General features: G+C 36.9%; 1 protein-coding gene across 4 annotated transcripts in view; it reads right to left on the reverse strand.

Annotated features, from left to right (window-relative positions):
• Nucleotides 1-24,919, reverse strand: part of ZNF385B (zinc finger protein 385B) — a 175,372-nt gene that overhangs the window by 119,078 nt on the left and 31,375 nt on the right. For 3 of the 4 annotated variants that reach the window (XM_014954203.1, XM_014954204.1, XM_014954202.1), the window contains exon 2: nt 24,285-24,587. In XM_014954203.1, coding sequence (XP_014809689.1) covers nt 24,285-24,585 — 301 coding nt within the window. In that variant the 5' untranslated portion in view covers nt 24,586-24,587. Of the gene's footprint in view, nt 1-15,577; nt 15,977-24,284; nt 24,588-24,919 lie in introns of those variants that run through there. The other variant, XM_014954205.1, reaches the window with a different exon arrangement.

Raw genomic sequence — 24,919 nt, forward strand, 5'->3', positions numbered from 1 at the left:
TTTCAGTTCTTTAATAGTGTACTCTGCTTATTTCTAATATCTCCTTGGGATATGTTCTTGCACTCAGGTATTTCCTTGAGTTATGTTCACGTACTTTAAGTGTTTTCACTTTCAGACATTGCTTAGGACTTACTTCCCTTTTCTGTTTTTTTCATTATTGAAACGGTTAAGATCATTTCAGAAGTTTCCTGTGATACAATCTTTACCACCTCCTATAAAAATAGCAGTTTTTCTTTATCCATGCCTTTTCTATACCAGCTCAATCTCCTAACATTTGAAAAAAATTGTTCTTCTTATAACTGCTTAGATCTTATTTTCTTTTGGTGTTTGAGATTTATTACCTGTGAAATATTTTATTGCCTTATTTACTGGCTTCAGCATCCCATTCTGGGAAAGTAGGCAGATCAGCTAAAGGCACCCCTAAAAACAACGACGTTAATGACTCCAGCTGATGTTCCTACTTTTCCAGCCAATGGAAATGTGAGTCCTGTTCCTGCAAGCAGCATGTTTCCTGAAGCACTGCCCCAGCTCACTCCAAGTGCTCGCTACCTGGAGCGAAGCCAGACATAGACCCTGGCCTGTTTCACAAAACTGCGGAAGACTACACACTCAGTCGCCAACCAGAGAAAAAGAAGTCATTTATATTTTCCATAAGCAGGACTACTCAATATAAAACCAGGTGAGTCATGAGAAGGAAAAAAAAAAAATAATAATAACCAACCCTAAAGCTTATTCTCTCCAAGGAAGGGACTTAAGTCAAAGATAGTTCTGTAATGGGAAAATGAAAATCAGAATCGGTATATTTCTGTAAAACCTTTCATCTTCAATCTCCAAGTCATTTAAAGCCATTAATTCACTGAGCCTTTCAACGTATCTTTTCTTTGTTCATGTAGTATTGAAAAATGAATGTGCAAGCTTTTGCTCACAAATTTGACATGCATAAAGCCAAGAAAATATATTTTAAAAAATGAATGTTTTGGAAATGGTTCAGTTGCACACATCAGAAAACACCTTAACGAAGCTAAATTTCCTTCACCCAGCATGAAATGCCCATTCAATTATCAAATAAACAACTGAAAAGAGAATTTGTGCAACAAATACCTGTGACTAAGAAATTCAATTTCCCCCTTAAGCAGAGAAATAGGTGCCAAACTTGAAGGAAAATATCCTGCTACTAGCTCCTTCCAATTACTGTGCTATCCCAGATATGTCGTGTAGCCCTATCAGCAGTCATTCCAACTTCCTTGACAGTCTCTTGTAGATACTTACATTCTATTTTTCTATGATATATGGACCAAATGCTGAACACCATCCCAACATCTCCGTATCAATAAAGAATTTAACAGCATTTGACAGATGAAAAGAATGAACAGGCTGCATACAAGGACCCTGATTATTGTGGGCAGCTTACAAATCCATGTTACAATACTCTAAATTTATGGAACTGGATATTTATATTTATATTGAAATATAACAGAATTTTAAGATTCGCCAAGCATAAAATCTGGACTCTCTGCATTTAACGTTGGGGACTTGGAACTGGCTTGCTGAAAACCTGGGCATGTGCAACATGCATCAGAACCTCAGACAAGGAGACAGGAGGTCTCTGACCTCTTCCCACCTCATTCTTCATAGCCTGTTAGACTGTGGACTTGTTTTCTGAGGATGGTTCATTGATTTATTCTTCCTTTTCAAACGCAAATGCCCTCATGGCTGAGTTTTATTTGCAAGGCATGGAAAGAAACAACTAGCAACGTGTATAAGGAAAAACATCAAATTTTTATAGCTGTCTCATTAACATATCAGTTACACTGTGTTTAGCCCAATAAAAAAAAAAAAGGCAACTCGGCCCAAGCCAAAGACTGTCCTACAGGAACACACAAATTTAATATGCAGCCAAACAGATTAATCTTCAGGATGCTATTCTGCTTGTACTTGTTCAATGGCTTGTACATTAGCCATTTTTGTATTAAGATACAATGAAGCATTGCCAAAGCAAACATTCACTTTCATAAGAATCAAGAAAATCACTTCACTTTAGCAGAGCGATTGTTTCGAGATCATTCCCTTCATCCAATTTGCTCTACTGTTTTCACTCATTATGTTTCAAAACAGATTTTAAATTTTCCCATAGTTCTGTACAAGTCTAGCATTATAAAGCTGTGGATCTTAAGACATGCCTGCAATACAAATAATCATTCAGTTAATTACTATAACATAAAACACAACAAGCTTTGAGCAAAACACCTCTCATTTGTAATGATGATCATGACCAGTTCTGTTCCAAGACAATGCTGAAAATTTGTTTTAAAAAACAACAGCAAAAGTCACAGTATTATGTAGAATCTTTAAAATTTCTTTTTGCTACAAGGCTAAGGCTACATTGAACAATTACATTTTTTTTTAATCTTGATATCAAGACATACAGTACCTACGTACATAAGATTCCCTTATTAGACATTCATTGGCAGGCAGGTATTTTTCATTATAATTCATTATATTGATTTTTTTTTTTTTTTTTTAAAGGCATTTTATTAAGCCTCTATGCTCCACATCCTCTCCAATTCTTATTACCATTTTCATAGCCTATGGTGAGGCTGACAAGAAGCAGTGTAGATTTGACAACCAGAAGCACAGGAATCTAGCACGAAATTACTATGCAAATGTGTCTGGGAGAAGATAACATTAATAAATATTTGCTGATGGGCCTTTTGCTCCAGTAGGTGGCACATTTATAATGAAAACTTAACAGTAGTTTAAGCCAAAGATCAGAAGCCTCATATGTACATGTGGCTGATGGATGACAAAAGAGGAAAACCGCTTATATGTGTTGTCATCTTAGAGGAACCAAGCCAAACTCAATACCTTAGATGAAAATATTTTCCTTCCAACTTCTCACATTCTAGAAACGTTTTATTTACCAAAAAAAGAGTCTTTTTGTTCAGCAACTTCCAAGACTATGTTTCAAAATATTCAGATACTCTCAGAGCTGAAACATATAGCAGAACAGGCAAAATTAGGTTTGTCATGAAAAATATAAAAATAGAAAGAGAGGCAACCTGAACAGTTATCTATCAACAAAAAAAACCCTTTATATATGTTAAACTTCAGTTAATTCTGCAGCTAAAGGAAAAAAGTCACAGGAAAGCATACCACGTTTTTACTTCACTGTAGAGAAAAATCAGTTATAAACTCTGACACTAAAAGAAAAATATAGAGAAGGGGAGAATATACTACCATGTGATTACAAAAAAAATTTCAATTTAGACTACAGGAGTGTAAGATGTTTCAGAAAAAAAGAGTAACAAACCCAGGCTATTTAACTACAGTAAGGGGAAGTAGAGGGAGGGTTTGCACAGCAGAAAAAAAAGCAGGCGATTCAGAAGTGAGCAACCTTCCCAGACATTCAATGATGTGCAGAAGAGTAGAATTCTACTTCTGTTTTAGTTTGAGTGTTTCCACTTTAGATACTGCTACAAAACAGCTTCCTTTTTTAATTCAAACTATGCTGTGATTTTCAGTTCTTAAAATACGAAATTGCAACATATACTTGTATTTATTCATGGACAACACTCTTAAATCCTTAATACAGGTACACATATGGATCAGGGGTCATCCTGACCCAGAACTGAGAAGAGCTTAGATAAAGGTCAAGTTTGCAGACGATACAGAAATTGCGGAAATAAATTCCAGGCAATACTTAAATTCATAGAGCTTTTTCACTCCCAGTTCTGTAGGAGAAAGTTTGGTATCGGGAAAAAAGAAAAAAAGCCACATTCTGGCAGCACACTCTTTGGAGTCAGAAATTCTGAACACCAGCTTGCAAGGTATTAGGAAGATTACTATTAGGTATTACAGTCACAGGCTTAAGAGCAAGCCTGTTAACAGTGACATCTTGGCAAGACAGTTTTTTGCAACTAAACTGTAAGCATTTTACGTTACGTAAAACAGGAAGGAATGTGTCATCCAACCAAATTAAGTATGCTTACACCGTGCTTCCACTCTTACTGCAAATTACAGAAAGAGATCTTTGTGGCTAGGTAGATGTGGCTGATGAGGACATGCTCCAAAGGAGTTAAAGACATCCCAAGGATAACAGTCCAAACATAACACTGTATGATACTGTCTCTAAACAATCCCAGTGAACTGGGAAAAAGACAGTGGCTAATAGGCACGCCTGTCAGGTACTCGTACTAGTGTACCAAAAGAAGATGAAGACCCAATAAAATTATTTCCATGGCTAGATTACAGATATTCTTAGTTTCAAAGCTTCAGGTAAAACCATAGGAAAATATCTGTCAGGTAAACCATGCATGCAGTGTCTTTACAAGCTGGTTAGGAAACAGACAGAATATTCTGTATTCCACTTCCTGTGTCTTCACTGAAGGTATGCTTTTGAAATTAATATACAGAAAATTAGGTGAAATTATATATATAAATTATATAAAGGAAATCAGGCTAAAACTACGCCACCCCAATGCCCACAGTGATACTAAAAAAAAAAAAAAGTGAAACAATCAGTAAAGTAACTTTGGGTGACAAAGGTCCCTGCACACTCTAGATGGTATCAAGTAGCGGACCCAGAGCTGCTACATAGCTGCCTTTCAGTATTTAACATACAGTTTGAGAAATGAGGGCCAGACTCTATAGAAGATCAAAACAAGCAGCGTATCCCATAAGCAAGGGATTTGATCTGGAAAATAAAATGGCTGTCCTTTCACAAGCGTTCACTGAAAAAAGCTTGATCCTGCCAGCTGAAAATTAACTGGAGGACAGGAAGAGTCCAGAAAAATCTTGAAAACTCGATGCTAAGAAGGAGAGCTTTATGAACTCAGTTCTGGTTGAAAGAGTGTTAGTGTTAAGAGTTGTGCAGATGTTGTGTTAAGATGTTGTGCAGACTTTAAAAATCAGAACCCAACAGTCAACCATTGTGGAGGCAAAGCTGTCATTGTGATTCATCAGAGAGTCACTGAGACCACTGATGCAAACTTTGTTATTAAAAGAAAGAATACATACTTTTTTCAGCTGTTACATGATCTTTGTTTGTAATTGCACACTTAATACAAACAGTGCTGGACTTGTAATCAAGCTTCCTTGCCATTTTAAAAGGAGAATGTATCTAATAATAGGGGTTCTGTAATAGTAGAGAAGAAAAGGCATCTCCTGGCTCATAATTAGAAAATTCAAATTGGCAGTACGATGCAGTTCTTAACTGCAAAGGTAAAGGGTTATTTAAACAATTCAACAGCGTAGCAAGTAAATTCATCACATCCTGAAGTCCTTAAATTGAACTTGGATGTGTCTCTAAATAATGTGTTGTGGTTCAATTGCAGATTTATTGGACTTAACAGCAAGCACTGGCATGTTAGAGAAAGCAATTTCTTCTACTGAAGGAATTAATGCTTGAGATTACTTTTTCTGGTATTGTACAGGAGATAAGGCTTGGTGATTCCTTTGGTCCTCGAAGTCTATGAGCCCCAGTGGATGCACTGATTCTGATTTTGTTTGTACCAGAAGAATCAGGCTAGACAATACATGGCTTACAAATTTGTTGACTTCCAAATTTCTTGGTAACAAGTTCGCTTTGATTAGTCTAACAAGAAGATTTTTCTCATTATTTGTAGCTAATTGCTAGCTGTCCCTTCAGACTTGTCTCTGGCAGCTGATTGCTCCACACCACAGCAGTACAGTCGTGTTCTACTTATATTCAGCAACAAGATCAAAGGGAGGGGAGAGGAAGAGACCATTTCAACGAGATTGTGGATTCCTCAAAGTGTACTCCATTGTGTGCCTGCACTGTTACTGGTTGTTGCTCTAACAACTATATAACACTTGAAACCTTGAGTTTGCACTAAAATTTCTACTGGCCCTTGAACTCCATTAAAGTTAGGCAATAAACAACATGGTCATGCAACAGATGGCCTCAAAAATAATATAGTGAGTAAAGGTATTTCAATTTCAGGTTAGGTAGTGTATTTTCAGTAGCACATCAGTTTCTTGCAGATTATCACCACCCAACTACCTGCTAAACCTGCTATTTTGACACATTTTAGGATATATCATTTCAAGCCATGTTTTTGACCACTCAAGAAGGAATATAAATTGCCATTTTTTCACCCAGATTCCATGCATGCTCCCTGTCTCATACACAGGCACGTCAGCCGGTCTTCCTAAAATCCTCATGCTTTTCCAGCAGTATGCCTTTGCAACGGGGAGATCGCTGTTGAACAAGAGAGGCGCATCCTCTTTCAGAGGGGCTGGATCAGGTCCCTTCTGCACAGTGCGTGGCTGTCAGTTCTCAGAACGATAACCCCTCGTACAGGATGGATGAGACTCCAAGCAGTCGAACAGCCTGCTAATTGGCAGCCAGCACAAAGAACGCATTCCTGCTCTCCACTCCATAGTTATTCAATTAATGTGTGACAATTTCTCTGATTAGGATTCTTATCTTAGTTATTTAAAGCAGTTAAAGTAAGTTTGATGCATTGCGTCAACCTTGCAAAGGGAAGGCTTGAAAGAGCCAGGGTAGCATGCTCGGTATCTATCAAAGCAACTCCAGGTTTTCAAATAAGGAAAACAGTACAAAGCAGAAATACTTAAAAAGAATAGATAGCTTTGTTTGCCCAATTCATCCACTGACTTACAGTCTGGATAATCATAACAAATATTTCTGAAGCAAAACTGCAGAAAGACAGAATAAAAGTATGTGTCTGCCATTCCATCACCTCCCAAGGATTTTAGCAAAAAATAAGCACGTTATGACTGTAAACATGGCCTGTCTTTGCCAGGGTAGATGTCCAGTGCAATAATGTGCAACAGACGGGATCATTATCCACTAAAACCTGCTCTTTCCTTCTGCCTTTGGAGTTTTGATTAAAATACAATAGAAATTTATAACTTCAATTTCAGCAATGCTTTGTATTCAGCAAATTAACAACCCTTCAAATATATTTCTTGTATATAAAGACTACCATGCAAAGAAACCTAAATCAACAATTAGAAAACTTAATAAAGCTTCTCTTCAAAAGAGGCTTCAGTAAAGGTGGCTGAAAGTTTAACTTGAAAGAATGATAATAAAAATTAAATAATCTCACAAAAATATTGTTTATAAAGCTATTTTTAACCTTTTTGATTTTTTTAAAAATTTAATAACATGCCTATTATGCATAAAATGGACTTCTGATTATAAAAAACAGTTTGGTTATTAAAATGTATTTCTGAACACAGGTAAAAATGTGAAGTACACCATATTTATTCCAATAGTAGTCTCTTGCTATAAAGCAACTCAAAATCCTTACAAAATTAAGATGTTTGTGCATTTCTTCAGAATTAATTTTCTAATGAACTGTGCACCTCCCCAAAACAAATTTTCTCCACAAGAAGGTCTCCTAGAGTTTAAAAAATGTTTTAAATTAAAAAACAAACCAACCCCCGCAAAATACACAACAGAATTCATAGTGTCTAGTCATTTGCCTCTTCAGCTATGATCACCTTCACTTTCAGTTTACAGGTACTATTGATGGGGGCAATACCCATCAGCATCCCCCACCTTCTGGGGCTGGGTACTGCACCACTGTACGCCTTGCATTAGCTTCACTTTCTGCAGGCAGAAAAATAAAGGAACTGATCAAACTAGCAAATGGAAAACTGGAAATAAAGGAACTGATCAAACTAGCAAATGGAAAACTGGAAAATGAAAAACAGAACGAAAAAAATCAAAATCCAGTGAGCACCTCCCCAAGTAGTATTTATTTAGGCCTATCCCCAAAAATATCATGTGTTACTTTTCATCTAGATTTAATACAACTTTTTTTAAGATGGAATTTTCAATAGCCTGAAGTTCTACTTTCTTCTGCTCCAATTCAAACTCATATTCATGAACCATACCCAACAACCTGTGAACACTGACATGAACATTTAACCTTAGGTGCATGATATGATTAATCATCACTAAAGTCTCAGATAAAGTGCACATGTGAGGGTAGTCAGCCTTGAAATGTCTGGAACACCCTGACTACAGACATGTCGCTGTTTCATTTTATGCTCTCACGAATTCGTTCCTCTTATTCTAATGCACTTTTTGAGTTAATTGGTACATGATACTTAAGCTCTAACTCAAAACTCTCCCTCTTCACCAACAAGCCCATTAACATCTTTCCAACAAGTAAGCATATGCATGAAAGAAAGCAGGAGGAGAAGACACATGTTTAGGTTGCAGAGCACCTTTAAGAGCACGGAAAACCCAAGCAGCTTTCATCCATTCTTAGAATAGCTCATTCTGCCTTGTCCCATTTCTCGGAAGACTCCAGTAAACTTGGGCTTGACCAGTGAATAAATATTATATTTTGAGAAACATGAGAGTTTTGGATAAAAGCTGGTCAAACTTTTCGACAAATCCAGTATCTGTTTATAAATTAAAAATTGCAATTATATAGCTGTACTTATCAAATCACATATGAAATTATGTCAATTCAAAGTGTTTTTTTGTAATTACTTTATAGCTTTGATACATATTTCTAACTAACCTTCCATCAGTCACACTTTTCTCATTTTTTTCACTTGTTTGCTAGTGGAATATCGAGCTAGATGATATCGAGCAACCGACTGTTTCTGCCTCTTAACTAAACAATTGTTAGTCAACTACATGAAGCACTAAGTACCAAACACTGACTATTTCCTACAAAAAAATCCAAAATTTAAGAATTTATCAAGTATTTAAGTAAATAGCATGTCACCTAGATATTCACGCGTAAGTATTTCCTTACAAAGTTTAACCAGATTACAGACTTAATTCATTAGCTGCTGGTAAATTATTACTTTATTGATTTGGATTTTAAACTTCATTAATTGTCCAGTTGAGAAACATTACCTACAAAAGGATACCAAAAACATAGATACCATGCAATAGCAGTAACTTCCAGAGTAGAAGTCTAGTATACCCTTAAGAGAACAATGTCAACTCCATTTTTTTTTCCAGCAGAAGCAATCTGAAGTAATCTCTAAAACAAAGTCACTTGAGACTTGAGACTTGAGAAAAAAGGAGATTTTTCCCTTAAAGGAGAAATACTTATTAGAGAAGTTAAATTTTTGTGACTTGTTTGCTTTGAGGAAGGAAAAAAAAAAAAGAGAAAAAAGGAGATTTTTCCCTTAAAAGAGAAATACTTATTAGAGAAGTTAAATTTTTAAAATGAGCAAGTGTTTGCAAATGACAAACAATATGAAGAAGGGACAACAATATTTTTACTTGTTTCTGTCATTTTTTTTCCTTGTTTCTGTCAACAGTTATTAACAAAAAATCTGGTACTATACCACTTCCATATAAACATTCTTTATAATAATGTCTACAAAAAACCCTGATGATTTTTCATGATGATTTAATCCCCATCAAATAAACTTCTGGTGTTCCGGCTTTGGCTTTTCTGAAGGTCTGTGCCCTGCTCACCAGCCAAAGTGACTGGAAAGCTTAAATCTTATTTTCAGAAGTAACTTGGGTACGCAGGTGCCAAGTACTATTTATGCTTCCTTAAAAAGAGGTTCCTACAATGATTATCTAGAGGACAGATTTTTACTATTCGGAACGTTACCAGAGATGTATCAGGCTTCAATGGTACCACTAACAAAGCTGGCCACAATACACTAATTGCAATTCCTAACAATGACCTTCAGTTCCTTCCAACCAGCCTGCTTTTTCTTGATGAAGTGATTTCTGTGACTCTTTATCCAGATGTGCCACTCTAAAGCCTAGAAATCTTCCTCACCTCTTTATTTTCTCCTTGTTTCATTTAAGTGTGTTCTGCTGATAAAAAAAAAGACCTCCTTTTCTGTTCACATTTAAATGCTCAGTCCCAGAATTATGGTTTAATTCTACCTATTATGAAACAAAACATTTCAGGATGTAATTGTTGCAAACACCCTGTGCTGAGCAAGAAGAGATTGCACATATGTGAAAATTTTGAATCCAGTTTGAGCAGAAAGACAATTTTAAGAATTTCCTTCATCAATTTCTTCCCTTCTTCTCTCTGCTTCCCCTACTACAGAGTATCCTAAGGAAAGAAAATGAAGGCCCCTGAGTAGAAGTCACAAACTTCCAGGCAACATGTTCTGATTTCTAATTTTGTCATTACAGAATGCTTGAAGAGAGCAAAAGGGAAAACAGCACACTAGAGATCATCTCTCTCTGCCTCTTTTACTAGCTCAGTAAAAGTATAAACATTACCTAATTGAACAGCTGAAGAAACAAACCAGAAGTCCAGAAAAGAACACACCTTAAAATGAGCAAGTGTTTGCAAATGACAAACAATATGAAGAAGGGACAACAATATTTTTACTTGTTTCTGTCATTTTTTTTCCTTGTTTCTGTCAACAGTTATTAACAAAAAATCTGGTACTATACCACTTCCATATAAACATTCTTTATAATAATGTCTACAAAAAACCCTGATGATTTTTCATGATGATTTAATCCCCATCAAATAAACTTCTGGTGTTCCGGCTTTGGCTTTTCTGAAGGTCTGTGCCCTGCTCACCAGCCAAAGTGACTGGAAAGCTTAAATCTTATTTTCAGAAGTAACTTGGGTACGCAGGTGCCAAGTACTATTTATGCTTCCTTAAAAAGAGGTTCCTACAATGATTATCTAGAGGACAGATTTTTACTATTCGGAACGTTACCAGAGATGTATCAGGCTTCAATGGTACCACTAACAAAGCTGGCCACAATACACTAATTGCAATTCCTAACAATGACCTTCAGTTCCTTCCAACCAGCCTGCTTTTTCTTGATGAAGTGATTTCTGTGACTCTTTATCCAGATGTGCCACTCTAAAGCCTAGAAATCTTCCTCACCTCTTTATTTTCTCCTTGTTTCATTTAAGTGTGTTCTGCTGATAAAAAAAAAGACCTCCTTTTCTGTTCACATTTAAATGCTCAGTCCCAGAATTATGGTTTAATTCTACCTATTATGAAACAAAACATTTCAGGATGTAATTGTTGCAAACACCCTGTGCTGAGCAAGAAGAGATTGCACATATGTGAAAATTTTGAATCCAGTTTGAGCAGAAAGACAATTTTAAGAATTTCCTTCATCAATTTCTTCCCTTCTTCTCTCTGCTTCCCCTACTACAGAGTATCCTAAGGAAAGAAAATGAAGGCCCCTGAGTAGAAGTCACAAACTTCCAGGCAACATGTTCTGATTTCTAATTTTGTCATTACAGAATGCTTGAAGAGAGCAAAAGGGAAAACAGCACACTAGAGATCATCTCTCTCTGCCTCTTTTACTAGCTCAGTAAAAGTATAAACATTACCTAATTGAACAGCTGAAGAAACAAACCAGAAGTCCAGAAAAGAACACACCATAATAATCACAGAAGTCCCTAGATATGGAAACATCCTTTAATCCTGTAAACACAGGTGATCTGAACACAGATCTCAGACACCATCCAGAGCAACCACATACACTAACAAGTGGTATCACCAAACACATCATACCACAAATTCTTGTCCAGTCAGTAGTCTGACACCTTCACAAGTTGCCTACCAGGTAAAGTTTTGTCCACTGCGCTTTCATAGTCATATCTTTTTCCTCAAGTAGCTCCTATAACACACTACATAAATTTGAAAATCTCAGTCCTCAAAGAGGCTGTAAGAATACTTCCTCATCTCCTCCTAAGATCTGCACTACTCCATCACAGACAAAAAACTTTTTTCAGGATAGGTCTTGGACCTACCCAGGGCTAAGGAACTTAGACTTTCATCTGTCCTGACTGCTGGTGTCTGTACAAAAGCACTCTCCTTACATCTGTACAGATCAAGAAGTACCCTGCTTTCCTCACTTCCAAAAAAACCCCCAAACTTAAAAACCTTTAAAAAAAATCCTTACAGGAACAAAAAAAGGGAAGTTACTCTGCTCATTTCCCTTCAAAGATATGTTATGAGCACTGCTTAGAAACCTACAGAACAGAAAGCATATGAAAAAATGCATAATTTCTTGGCTGAACGTTCTGGAGGTCTAGCCTAGAATATCTCTGGCTCTTAAGCATGTAGACTGGGAAAAACATATATAAACTCCAGCTTCAGGAGTCGGGCTTCAACAGAGCTGCCACACTGAACTACAGTTCTCAGTTTACTCCACTCTGGCAGAAATCATCAGTGACCTTCACTAAAGAAGGCAAATTCAAGATTTCCAAGAACTTGGCTAGACTTGGAACCCAAAGTCAAGTGATCAACATGGAATTGCTCACAACCCCATACCTCTTCCCCAATCATTCTTTCCTTTTAGCTCACAGTATCTCTTCTCCTTTCAGAATTTCCTTGTAAGTAACCTTGCCATAGTGAAGCTGCTATCCCCCAAACCCTCTCAAGCTGCAAAAGATCACCATACGTTAACGCTGATGTCTTCTAAAATGGAAGAAATTAAAATCATGGTGCTATCTGATAATTGGCAATTGGATACAAAATTGGCTTCTGAAACAGGAGAGATTCCTGCCAGGAAGTGAAGTAGTTTTGTCCACTGTAACAGGCACACCAGATCTTACTTCACATTTACCTACCGATGTGAAACGCCAGGAGGGGAAATATGCAGAAATAAAGACACCTGGAAGAGGATGCAAGATCTGTGAAGCTGAAAGCACCTTACAAACAACAACATCTTGGAACAAAGGGCTAGCCAGCTTGAAATGTGACGAGCTTGTACTCATAGTGATAAAAAGCACGGATAAAAAGATTCCCAAAAAGAATAAAAGGATAAGGAAAGGCATTCTAGCTCAAGCACTTAAAGAAATGAAACAAGTTTTATATGTCATGGTAGTGACACGCCACACATTGTTTTCCAAATGTTCGTAACAATATTTTCTGCCTGGTAGCCTTTAAACACATGCAAAGAATAGCAAGTAAATTTATTCAAAGGTCCTAAAATGACAGAAATGTTTGGTTTTTTTAAAGCTGTATAAAAAACAAGCTGTCAGTCTGCATCTATTTCGTGACTACAGGATGATCCAAACAACATAGCTTTGAGACAGGAGCTTTGCTGAAGTGATACTCTGCCGCACCTTCCAAGTGTCTTTGACAGAGCGCAGTAGTCTCCATAGCTGCTGTTTCTCTTCCTCCTCTATGATGATGGAATAATAAAAAGTTGGTACACCAGCTTAAGTTTACTTCTCAAGTAAGCTTCTGGAAGCTACGGCCTCCAGCTTCTCTCCCAGGAAGGCATAAGCGTAGCCGATCAGAATCTCTTCTCAGCACGTAAGATAAGAAACATTATGGTTCTACAGCCCACCACATCTTCCACACAAAATGCAATGTCAAATTTTGCCCCTTGCAGACAGCACTAAGCAAAGAAGCAAATATCATATCATATAAAAAAATGCTTATTGCAGGATCAAGTCAGAATTATGGAGACCTATATTTAAAGCAACACAATTTAAAATTACCTAATATACAAGAGAAATTAATGTAAACTGGATAAAGTAACCCAAGTGAAGCCTAAGAGCACGCAACATTAACCACCTTAGTCTTTCACTAAGGATAGCTGCTATTTTGGGAAGAGTTAGCAACCTGGTAGAGTTAGAATGCCCTTTTCCAAGAACAAAACACAGGTAAAAAAGTTGGCTCATCGACTTATGAATTACAGGTATTGAAGGAGGTTTTACAAAGGTATTTACTAACAACCTATTTTGACTCCTAAGGATTTCCAAAAAAGAGCGAAGTCTGTAATGTGTTCTAAAGTTGTTTTCTCAAAAGCACCTCTCCTGAATATTTAGGGTGCTTTATATACATTTTTCAAGTGTATTTTGTTCTTGATCATTAAATAAGCACACAGCAAAAATTAGCATCAAGGGGTAGTGATTTTCCATGTCGCAAAAAGAAGCTTATTGCAAAGTGATTATAAAACTCTGTATGAAGTGTTAAGAAGGTGACAATGAATTTAGTAATGTTATGTCATGAATGACAAACGTATTCTTACAAGTGTTATCTGAAAGACTACAACAAAATAATTCTAAAATGCTATCAGAATTGTGAGTCGTTAGGTCACTGGGGAGAATTTTCCTTTATTAGGGTCTCCCTAGGCTCCACACCACAAACTGTATTTTTGTTGGTTTGGGTTTTTGTTGTTTTTTTTTTTTTTTTTGGTGGGCTGTGTTGTTTTGGGTTTTGTTTGTTTATTTTTATCTCCAAAGAACACCTTAGCAGAAGCTATCAGCTTTGACAGAACACCAAAACTCTGGCACTGAACCATAAATTGACCATTACCATAAAAAGAACTGCTAAATGAGAAACCATGTGCTCAGTATAAAACTAATTTCATGCTTTCAAAAGCACACAGTGGCTTCTAGCAAGATAGTGGCCCTGGGACTTGCAAAGACAGATTGGCTAATACAAATGGTGTGTGCTCCTGATGCAGGCTGCTTAGCCAAGCTTTACATGTACTGGCAGTAAATGGAAATTCTCAAATCTTCTGTCAAACAAATACACACTTATCTATAACTTTAGAGCTGAAAGCTATAAAACAGCTGCCTCATAAATATATTTAGCAGGAAAACACATGAGCTGTCCTAGTTCCTCATAAAAAAAAAAAACCCTCAGCAGTCTTTACATAGTAAACACAGAAATTTCTATAGCAAGCAAGAAAAACATTTTAATAAGTCATTTTCAGCATTTTTCCTTTTATTAAGAAAAATACTATCAGCAAAGGCAAATATAATCATAGCAGGTCTCACCACAAACTAAACATGTTAGCAGAACAGCAAAGCTTAATAAGTAACTCAGTTGAACTATTTCTTTGTGTTCTGCTATAGGTGAATTTCTCGATAAAAAAACTTTTTTTTTTTAAACACGTAGGTACAAAGTCTATTTAGTTTGTGATAATGCTTCTTCTGAGCTTAAAGATTTACTATTAGAACTTCACAGGCTACCTTTAGCACGCTACCTGTTTCCCTAAATAAAACTCGCTGCACTAAATCTCAAATGTAACTGGTTAGGGAGAAGCAACAGTAATTTTATACCCTTCTCAAAGCAAGCTGTCAGTGCAAATGAATTACTGGAAGCTATCCTGGGCATGACAGGTCATAACTTTTAATATTAACAATGACAGACATAAGCAAAATGTCAAATTCAGTATACAATTTATTCATTCTTTACTTGGTTTATCTGGAGAATCCGACAGCTCTTGTGTTTTATATATCATTGTAACTATAATTTGAGATTTAACAAACCAGAAAGCAAGCTCTGGTAAGAGGTATTTAGTCACAATGCTAATTAGCCTCTTTCTCTAACAGTAATACAGCATCACTGACATATTCCGAAAACATTTAAAATGCATAGGAAGTCACCTACTGGAAAGATGCCCTCTGCAAACAGCAAGCAAGGAAAGGGAGCTTGCCACATATTTAGAGTTACTTTAAATACTGAAATAAGAAGAGAAGAAAAATATGCATGCCCTGCCATTTTCTTATCCTTTCCACTGGAATAACTAAAAAACAAATGACATGCACACAGAAATAGTGCCAAACATGTAAGCATCCACTGTTAATATATCGTATCACAAAGCAATTCAGTGAAGTTTAATAATAAAAATCATGCTCACCTCTGCTGGGAAATCCACTCCACATTATGGCAATACTATTTAAGCAGCTTAAACAGCAACCAAGTTACATAAACAAAACTTCCAGTATGTGACCAATATGATCTACGGTGCTATAGAGTCTTGGCTCCAGCCCTGATCATCTGTGTGACAGTACACTGTTATACCAGTGCAGCCTCAAACCTTCCCAGATGCCGGCTTATTGCATTGCTCATTGAAAATCCTTCACACGCTGGCAACATTTTAGGGAAGGACAAGCACACTCTGAGTCATTTGTAAAGAAAGCAAAGCAATTTCAGTTCTGTATCTTCATGCGTACCGAAACACAGAGCACTGTCAAAGTAGAAGTCTGAGGTGAATTTATGCTGAGAAACAGGCAACCCAAGCTTTCATTATCGATGCACAGAATCAGCTACAGTGATCAAATTCAAACAAACCCATTAAAAAAAAAAAAAAGGATATGATTATGAAAGGCTCCACAGACTCAGCTCCAAACCACAGAGAACGAAGAATCATCTATCTAGACTGTGCAAATGTTAAAAATAGCTCTGTCTTTTCTACAATGAGCACAAGACAGAGGAGAATCGGTAGCCTGTATTCTGATGAGGTTCATTATTGAAAAATATCCAGCAATAAAAATTAATGATTCCTTACAGCTTTTCTAAATAAGATTAATTTACAGTTATGCAAATGAACAAATAAGTACTTTTTAACCATATAACAAAGTCTATTATAAATAAACAAATAGGATATGTATTAAAGAGAAACATAAATATTTGGATGAAAAAAATTAAAATACTGACCCAGCAAAGATTTGTACAGCCCAGCAGATGAAGTATTTGTTAAAAAAAAAAAAACAATAAACATCAACAACTTACATGACCAATGCCTTCATCTTTCAAAACCAACAATAATTTTCAATCACTTACTATGAAAAATCTCCATGCCTTATTAAATTCATGCTCTTCCAACTCCCACACAGACTTCCCACTATGTAAATCTTTTGTCTTTTCAGGTACTTCATATGTTTTCTTTCCCAAAAAAGGTAAGAGGGCATGTGTCGCTGTGCATTCTCATACCCACAGAGATACACAGTATAATAAGAATCAGATGTAATCACGACTAGGTTAAGTTTGCAATGAAATAGAAAGACACAGGAGTTTTTATTGTAATACCTGTACAATTATCCAAATATACTAATGTGTCATAAGACAACTATGAGAGAAATTTTGTCAGGGTCTGATCCCAGATGAGGATATTTACTGTACAAGAGAGAGCATCTGATTTACTTTTGCAAGATAAAAATAATAAACAAATCTGTCTATTTTTTTTCAGTCATGTTAATACAGAAATCACTGTTGGAAATGTGCACTGAATAAAAACGATGACTCTGCATTTATAGCTCCCTTTTAATCTCAGCTGTCTGCACCTGTAAACTGCATCACATCCTTCAAAGAGACAGTGAAGAAGCCCTTGCAGCAACACAAACTCAACTGATTTCAGTCGCTCTCCAGGTCATTGCCCAGGCTGTTTAAGTGACACCTGAGCAGCTGCGTCATCACCACTCCTGCAGCCATTCTCAGCTTGAAATCATGGCTGGTGAGCAGCTGTATTTTTGGTCCTAGACTCTAGAACATCTGATGTCTTAAATGTTGGTTCTTCACCACAGCATAACTGCCCCAGAAGACAGGTCAAACTCCCCAAGAAGGAATTTTGCAGAGAGTTTTGATATAAGAATATATTTATACAAGCTAGTAGCAAAGAGTGCCAACTTTGGTAGCCAGTTTTAGTTTGAAACCCTAGCTTGCTCCACCCAAAACATCATCCGCCATAAACTGCTTTTTTCCATACTAGCTACATAGTCCATTTGTTTGCTTACAAATGTAATTCTTCTAAGAGAATGAAGTCAAGGCTACAAATAAATAATTGGTCTGACAACCTTTACCAACATCAAAAAAGATTGGGTTTTCTTTTTTCCATTAGGGAATTTTTGAATGTCTTGCTCTAATGCAACTTGGCAATTACTTAAAATCAACCAACTTCAATGAAACAATAATTTTCCATTATTTTTTTTACTTGAAGACTACCAGTAAGTATACATATCATCTACTTATTATTTTTAGGAATTTTACCAGTACTTTCATAGTGCAGCTACCAAACACAGAATAAATTATTATAGATACAGTTTGTAGTGAATAGAAAACAAGAAACCATCTTTAATGTCAGCTCTGTCCCTTGATATTAACTCTCATAATCAACATTATAAAATGTTGATGGAGCATCATGTGCACCAAAACAATAAAGACCCTTAATTTCAGAGCAGCTAATCATGACTGCTGTAAAAGAAAAATAGTAATCATTTATCATAAATACATCTCATATTGTAAGAAAAATGTTAATTTATGTAACATTACATATTTCTTAAGTAAGTTGAGGAAAACTCATCATCTTGCCATCAAGTGATGGCAAGATTGTGGAACCAACTACCAAATGCAATCTCTTTCAAAAGACCACTGAGTAAGAAAAGTCAACATACCCTATAGACAGAAGTTAAATACTCAGTTTCTCAGCAGCTCATAATCTAACTTGCATTACAGGAACGTAACTTTTATTTATTTATTGTTATATTGGGGAAAAGTTACAGTTTTGCTTTTTACCAAAAGAGTCTAATCTTTTCCAAATAGACTAGCAATATAGGATAGAAAAATGGGGAACAACCTCCCTTTCACATGGAGGGCAGAGGAAGAAAGCCCCGAGTTGTTGCTCTAACTTTGTGCCCCCACAGCAGCAGCTTTTTTCAAACTGCTTTCCAAAAGGTTGGGCTGTAGGCAGCCGATATGGAAGGCAGAAAAGTGCTGACCATCTACAAGTCTAAAAAAGGATTTGCCATAAGACAAGAAAAAGTAGACTCACGGTGCTTTTTACTATCATCTTCACCTTCTCTTGGTAGTCTTACACAGCAATTCTACAGCTATGCATGCATACATTTAGTAGGACTCAGCTCACAAACTTTTCCAAGACACTTTTCACTACTGCTTAACATTCCTCTGAGTACTTGGTAGAATAATTCATAAAGATCTTCTGTAATAAAAGTCAGATTATCCTTGTTCTTTTTTTAGACAAATGAAAGACAAACACTGATAAGGAATTTGAGGACCAAGATCAAGAGGCTTAAAGTAAGCAAAAAATTCCGTTCTCCAGTAAGTTGGCACAAAGCAATTTTAAGATGGCAACTAAGCTACCTGTCAGAAAGCTAGTCTTGGCCCAGCTAAGGATTCAAACTTACATACAAAGACCTCCATTTTGGATCAGATTCTTCTGAAATTAAAAGCCAAAGAAAAACTCCACTGAAATCCGAGTAATGCACTGCAGCTTCATTCTACTGAAACAGACCAGCATTCAATCCTGCACTGATCTCATTGCCTGGCAAGGTAACTTCTTTACAGTTTCATTTAAAAAAAAAATGCACCTCATATGCACTAGGCCAAGAGGTGGGCACATGGATTTAAGGCTAGCTGGAATATTTATGGAATAATTTCTTAATGCCTACCAGTAGTCAGTTTTCCTTTTTGAGAGAAAGAAAAAGCCAAATACTTAGAAAAATTAATATTAATCAAAGTTAGATGTTTAAGAAGGTCCTTTTCATTTGACATAGCTGAAGACAATATTCACACTTCCTAACTCTAGACATTTTGCAAACTAACACACAAGTTAGTTATATAGTCCATGGATCCTTTGAGGGATAATTCTGAGCACCTTAACTGTAAGCCTCCCTGCCTCCATTAACTTGAAAGGATGCTTAGACTGCCAATGCAATATGGCATTGCTCAAGGAGGCAAAACAGTTCTAATCCCTATTGCCAAAAATGAAGAAAATTTGCCTTCTCCGTACTCCCTTTCTCTCTTCCCATGTCTAAGATTGGTGTTTTACCCTCTCCCTTGCACTAGCATTATGAGGCCCTTTCTGCGACCTGATTTAAATCATGAACACAACAGAAGTCTAGTCATTTATATATTTATTTTGCTAGTTCAACGAATTCCTGGCTATCACTGCTGTGAGCCAGTTCACACAACTGTTATGTTGATAATCTCTCAGGAAATCATCCTGTCATTATTTCCTCAGTATGACAGGGAAACACATTAACTCATAGGCCTGTTCCCTACAAAGAATCACAGCATAAGGGCCCATAGCACTTCCAAAACTCTCCTAGTCCTGCAAAGTCAGAGATTTCAAGAGCAAACAGGCAAAGCTGCTACCAGAACATACTGCCAGAAGACTGACTTCCCAATCTCACCTCCAAACAAACCTACAAAAAGATCTTCAAATGGGCATTGATGAGTGGCATCTGGACCCTAAACCACATTTGCTGTTTAAACCATCCTAGTACCCAGAAAAAAAGTTATTCTGCTTTGCCCACTTTCTGTAACACAAATGAAACTGCTCTACCCATTTCCAGAGATCTGTAAAATTTGGACTTTGATAGGTATTTTTAGTAGACTCAGTCTTAAAACTGCAGTAACCATTCCTATGTTAGCATGGGGGCAAAGGAGATAGAATCAGGAGATTCACCACGAGATACCACCCCAGTAATGAGAATTTGTGGAGCAAAATCAGTGTCATCTCCAAATGAGAACTGAAAGGAATATAACAAAGTCTTCCACAAAACTGGCCACAGCATATACTAACAACCAACTCGCTGTTATCCCTACAGATAGCTTGCTTAATAAAAAAGGCTTAAGAAAATAATAGAGGCAGAAGAAGAAGCCAACCAGCCTGGCAGCCGGGCTCGCTGGCTCAATCGCCCGGGCTGCAGCACCACCTCGTGGACGCCTTGCGGCCCCGCAGCCACGCTCCCCCTCCCGCCGGCCAAACGCTGCCCCCCTCCTTTCTTCATTCCCTAAACAATTAACTCACTAGCTATCTGTCAGCAGACAAGGAGGCAAGCAATCTTTAATTAGCCAGGGTCGTACAATGCTCTCAAAACCGGTTCCTCTCCCTTTGAAGAGCAGATGCTTTAGCCCTCGTTTTCGGGGTGGCAAGTGGGATTTCAGGTGCCCCAAGCAGCTGAGACCTGACCCACAGCTCTCACCGCTGCAGGCTCCAGCAAGACGTGTGGCTGACGCAGCCCAGTCCAAAATACATGTCATCAAAGCTGCAAAAAACTACCCTTTCTTTTCCTGCTTATAGGAAACAACTGAAATAATTTCCAATTCAAGCTGCGGAAGCAAATACACACTTTCTTGCTTTCCTGGAAATTAATTTATTTCCTTCTGGCAGAAGCCTGGCCATACATCAGATATGCCTGGCCCAAGGACAGGGATGGCCCTTGGGGATGGTATCACTGACAAACTCAGCCTGAGCTGCAGTAAGACAGGGTGGGTACAAATGGTGATGAACAATCACTAACAATCAGTAGCCAAGGCTCTAACATTGTGTGCAATATGCTTTTCCAGTAGAATACTGTTTTCCTCACCCACATCATTTTTAACACCAATCTAAAGAAACTGAGGAGTTCAATGAGTGGATCAAATTTCCAAAGCCGCCTAATTTAATCAATCAACTTACTGATTTAATCAGTATAAAGAAAAGCAGCTGTAAACTTTATTTTATACGCAATTTTACTTGCTGTAAAGTAACTGAAATTGTAGGTAGAGGTAAAATAGCTTCTAGATTTCAGTAATGGGGTGGAGGTGACAACATAAACAAGAATCTACATAAAAAGAGTAGGCTTTTTAGAAAAATATGGTGCGAAATAGCTTTTAAAATTCTACGACAATCAAACACTAAATATAAAGAATTAACTTTAAAGTTATCTCTAAAAAAGATATTTACACTTTAAATATATAAAACTCCTTCATCTATACATTGTAAAGTATTCTTGCCAAGAACTGGAATTCTACAGTTACTGAATCTTACTAAACTTTTCATTACCAATTACTGAAAGCTACGAGCAACAAACTGAGGTTGTGGCTGTGAAACACAGTGGAAGTCAACAATTAAAAGGATGCTTTACAACAACCTTAGGCCACCTGTCATAGAGAGGACCTCAGAAGAGGGCAAATATCAAAATATGTCTTATGACTCCTTTGGGTTCACCCCCATTTGGAAGAAAGTTCACCAAGTGCCAAGGGGACTGAAAGCAGCGATCGTGCACACATCAGTTCTGTCACACAGGATCAAGACAGTTCTGGGAGGTCTACAGTCCTCATTTCTGTATTGTCAGTGAATATGTATAGTCACGTGTATTTTACAGTTGCCTTCTTTTCCAACAGGAATGTTATTAATTTCATACTTATCCTATAGAAACAGAGGAAAACTCCAACCGCAGATTAGCAAGAACCTTTGCAGAAAGCTTCCTGAGGTGTGCTGAACTCTTCACTACCTGGTTCATTAGAAGGGGATGTAGTTCTAACAGTGAAGTATAAGAGGAGTTATTTGCTTCCTTCACACGTGGAATAAAGTCTGTTCACTGGTGAGGTGAGGTGAATATAACTGTTCTCTCACCATCTGCACAATTAATTCTGTTTACAATGTTAGCCAAAGAAATGGGAAAGGCAGACTCCCATTACAAGGGGTAATAACACTCCAGAGGACGTGGATTAAAGCTGAACCAGGATAATGTCAATTTCTAAGAAAATTAATTTCTACTTGTTTTTGGAAAGTGTTCTTTGAGAAGTACATTTCAGTAAATCTTGTTTTCGTACTGGCTCTTAAGCAGTATATTAAATTGTCTATGCAATAATGATAATAAGCTGCCTATGCAGGGTATTTCTTTCTTTCAAATAATATGAAACTAACATCCTTCAGCTATGAAAACAGAATGCCTATTTCAACACGCATAACTAGTAAAAAACCAGGATATAATCTAATATAGACTGCAGTGAACAGCAGAAAGAAACATGAATCCCTGCCCCATCCCTGGCAGTGTTCAAGGCCAGGTTGGATGGGGCTTTGAGCAACCTGGTCTAGTGGGAGGTGTCCCTACCCATGGCAAGGGGGGGGTAGGGGAACTGATGATCTTTAAGGTCCCTTCCAACTCTAACCATTCTATGATTCTACGAATTTTAACTCCTAAGCTATACAGTAACCCCAAAGCATGTATTCCAGCAAATACAAAATATTCTCAGCATCAGAGCATTCTTTAAGCAATGGTGCCAGAGCATCAGCTGCAGTCCCCAGGAATGACTGCACAGACATCATGTGCAGGGGTCCAGCTAACAAAAAGCAGAAGAAAACACACAGTGAAAAGGTTTCAAATTTGCAGAGGAATTTAAATTAACTTACAATGTCTCATAGCTAGTAAGTTATTCTAAGAATGCACACAATTGAGTCATTTATGTGTTATTCAGTAGGAATACAATCTTTTGGACCATGAGTCTTACCCAAGTGATACCCTTACACTCCTTGGCTCTAAACAAAACAAAACAACACCACAGACTTCAAATAAAGTCAAATTCAGCTAACAAGAATTAACCCTTTAATGCAGTTTGACTGTTTCTAAACAAAAACAAAACCCCCTAAGCAAACCCCCTCATGCAGCTACTAAAAAAAAAAAACACTCTAATAAAATTAACAAAACTTTTTTTCATGAAGACTGAGATCTGTTACTTCATCAATACCAAGTGCTAATAAGTAGCAACTTTTGCTTGTTCTAGACAATCATTCCTTAAATCTGCAGCATTTTATTTATCTCAGAACCAGAAAAGATTACTTGCTATACTTGCTTGAGGTAAAGAGTACTTTTTAAGATGAACTTTGACTGTTTTGGATTCTACAGAATGTCAAACCCCCTTGAATTTTCTTTAACAAAATACATAGAAAGGAAGAAAGAAAGTATCTCTTTCAACTATCGGCAAAAAAATCACCCTTAAAGTGCTCTAACAAATTTTCTTCAATGCTGTTGGACCATCACAGCAAAAGGATAATCCTGCAGCAAAATTCTTAAATCATGAACATCAAAGCAAGAGACCCTATGGCATACGAGGACCTCTTAAAAAAGGGAAGGAGAATCCTTACCCTTACAACCATTCAAAATTGAATAATTTGTTCTATGTGTTCACTTTCATATATGCATAGAGAAGAAAATACTAATTTTTTTTCAAAATAGCTGTGAGCTGAGTCTAACACTGAAAAAAAAAAACCTAACAGGAAAGCACATTTTGCACTTTGCACCATTACATTCTACATTAAATACATTTTGCCCAAGCATTTGGTACCTTTGTTTTGCCTAATAAGGAAAAAGTATTATTTCAAATTATTTCTCATTTGAATGAGAGTAATCAAAACCCAGACCACTGAAAGCAGAAACAATGAAAGGGCCAAGGCTCTAAGTTCCAGCTCTCCTCTTCCTCTTCCCACCACCACACTTCTGTTCCCATAGCATCCCTTCAGAACTTTGTCTTGGGAACAAAAGCAAATGACAAAATACATGACTATTTGAATCCACAACAGCTATTTTTAAAATAGACTATATCTCAACTATGCAAGGCCCAACACAGCCATTAATCATGCATTAATGCAATATTGCATTAATACGAGTTGGCTTCACAGAAAAATAAATACACCACTAATTCTGAATGTGGCAAAATATTATTAACTACTAGTATTAATCTGTATTAAGTTTAATGGTTATGTTGGGTGGGGAAGGTAGAGCTTAAAAGCTTCTTCAGTTCTCTTGACCAAAATCCAACATCTCATACTAATCATGTACCTGTGCTTGTACTTGCAAACAAAGTGCCAGGAGCTGTACTTGTAGGGAGTTTTCCATTATTTAGCTGCTTTACTCTTTTCAGGTGAGACCTCCCGTTGTAATGAACTTGAGCTTGTGCTGCAGAGTTCAGCTGTATATTGCACACTTCACAGAAAGAAAACAATATCTTCTTTTTTTCTTTGCTTAATTGATAGTCCTGTCTGTCATTCCTCAGTCCTTTTTCTTCAAAGCCCCGTAGAACAGCTGGTTGATTCATAATCCCATCTTCAAAGACGTGGTCAGGACTTAATGGACGCTTCATACCTACAAAGCAAACAGACAAAATTGTTACTAGAAACCAACTAATAATGCTTACTACTAAATCAGCAATTTTTTTTTTAAATGCTATGCAACACAAACAAAAGACCAGTTACAACAAATAAGGTTCCATATTGCAGAGGCGTTGCTTAATAAAGAAATACATGCATTTGTGACACACCACAGAGCTCAGAAATAAGTTGGCAATACATCAGTCTGAGCACAACGACAACTCACAACAACTCATTATTTTGTTCTGCAAGCTCTCTATTTTAAAGCAGGTTTATTACTGCATCCCTAGCAGAGGTCAAGATTATTTTCAAATACATTTCCTCCAC

The sequence above is a fragment of the Calidris pugnax genome, unplaced genomic scaffold, assembly GCF_001431845.1.
Source record: "Calidris pugnax isolate Ruff unplaced genomic scaffold, ASM143184v1 scaffold103, whole genome shotgun sequence".
Lineage (NCBI taxonomy): Eukaryota > Metazoa > Chordata > Aves > Charadriiformes > Scolopacidae > Calidris > Calidris pugnax.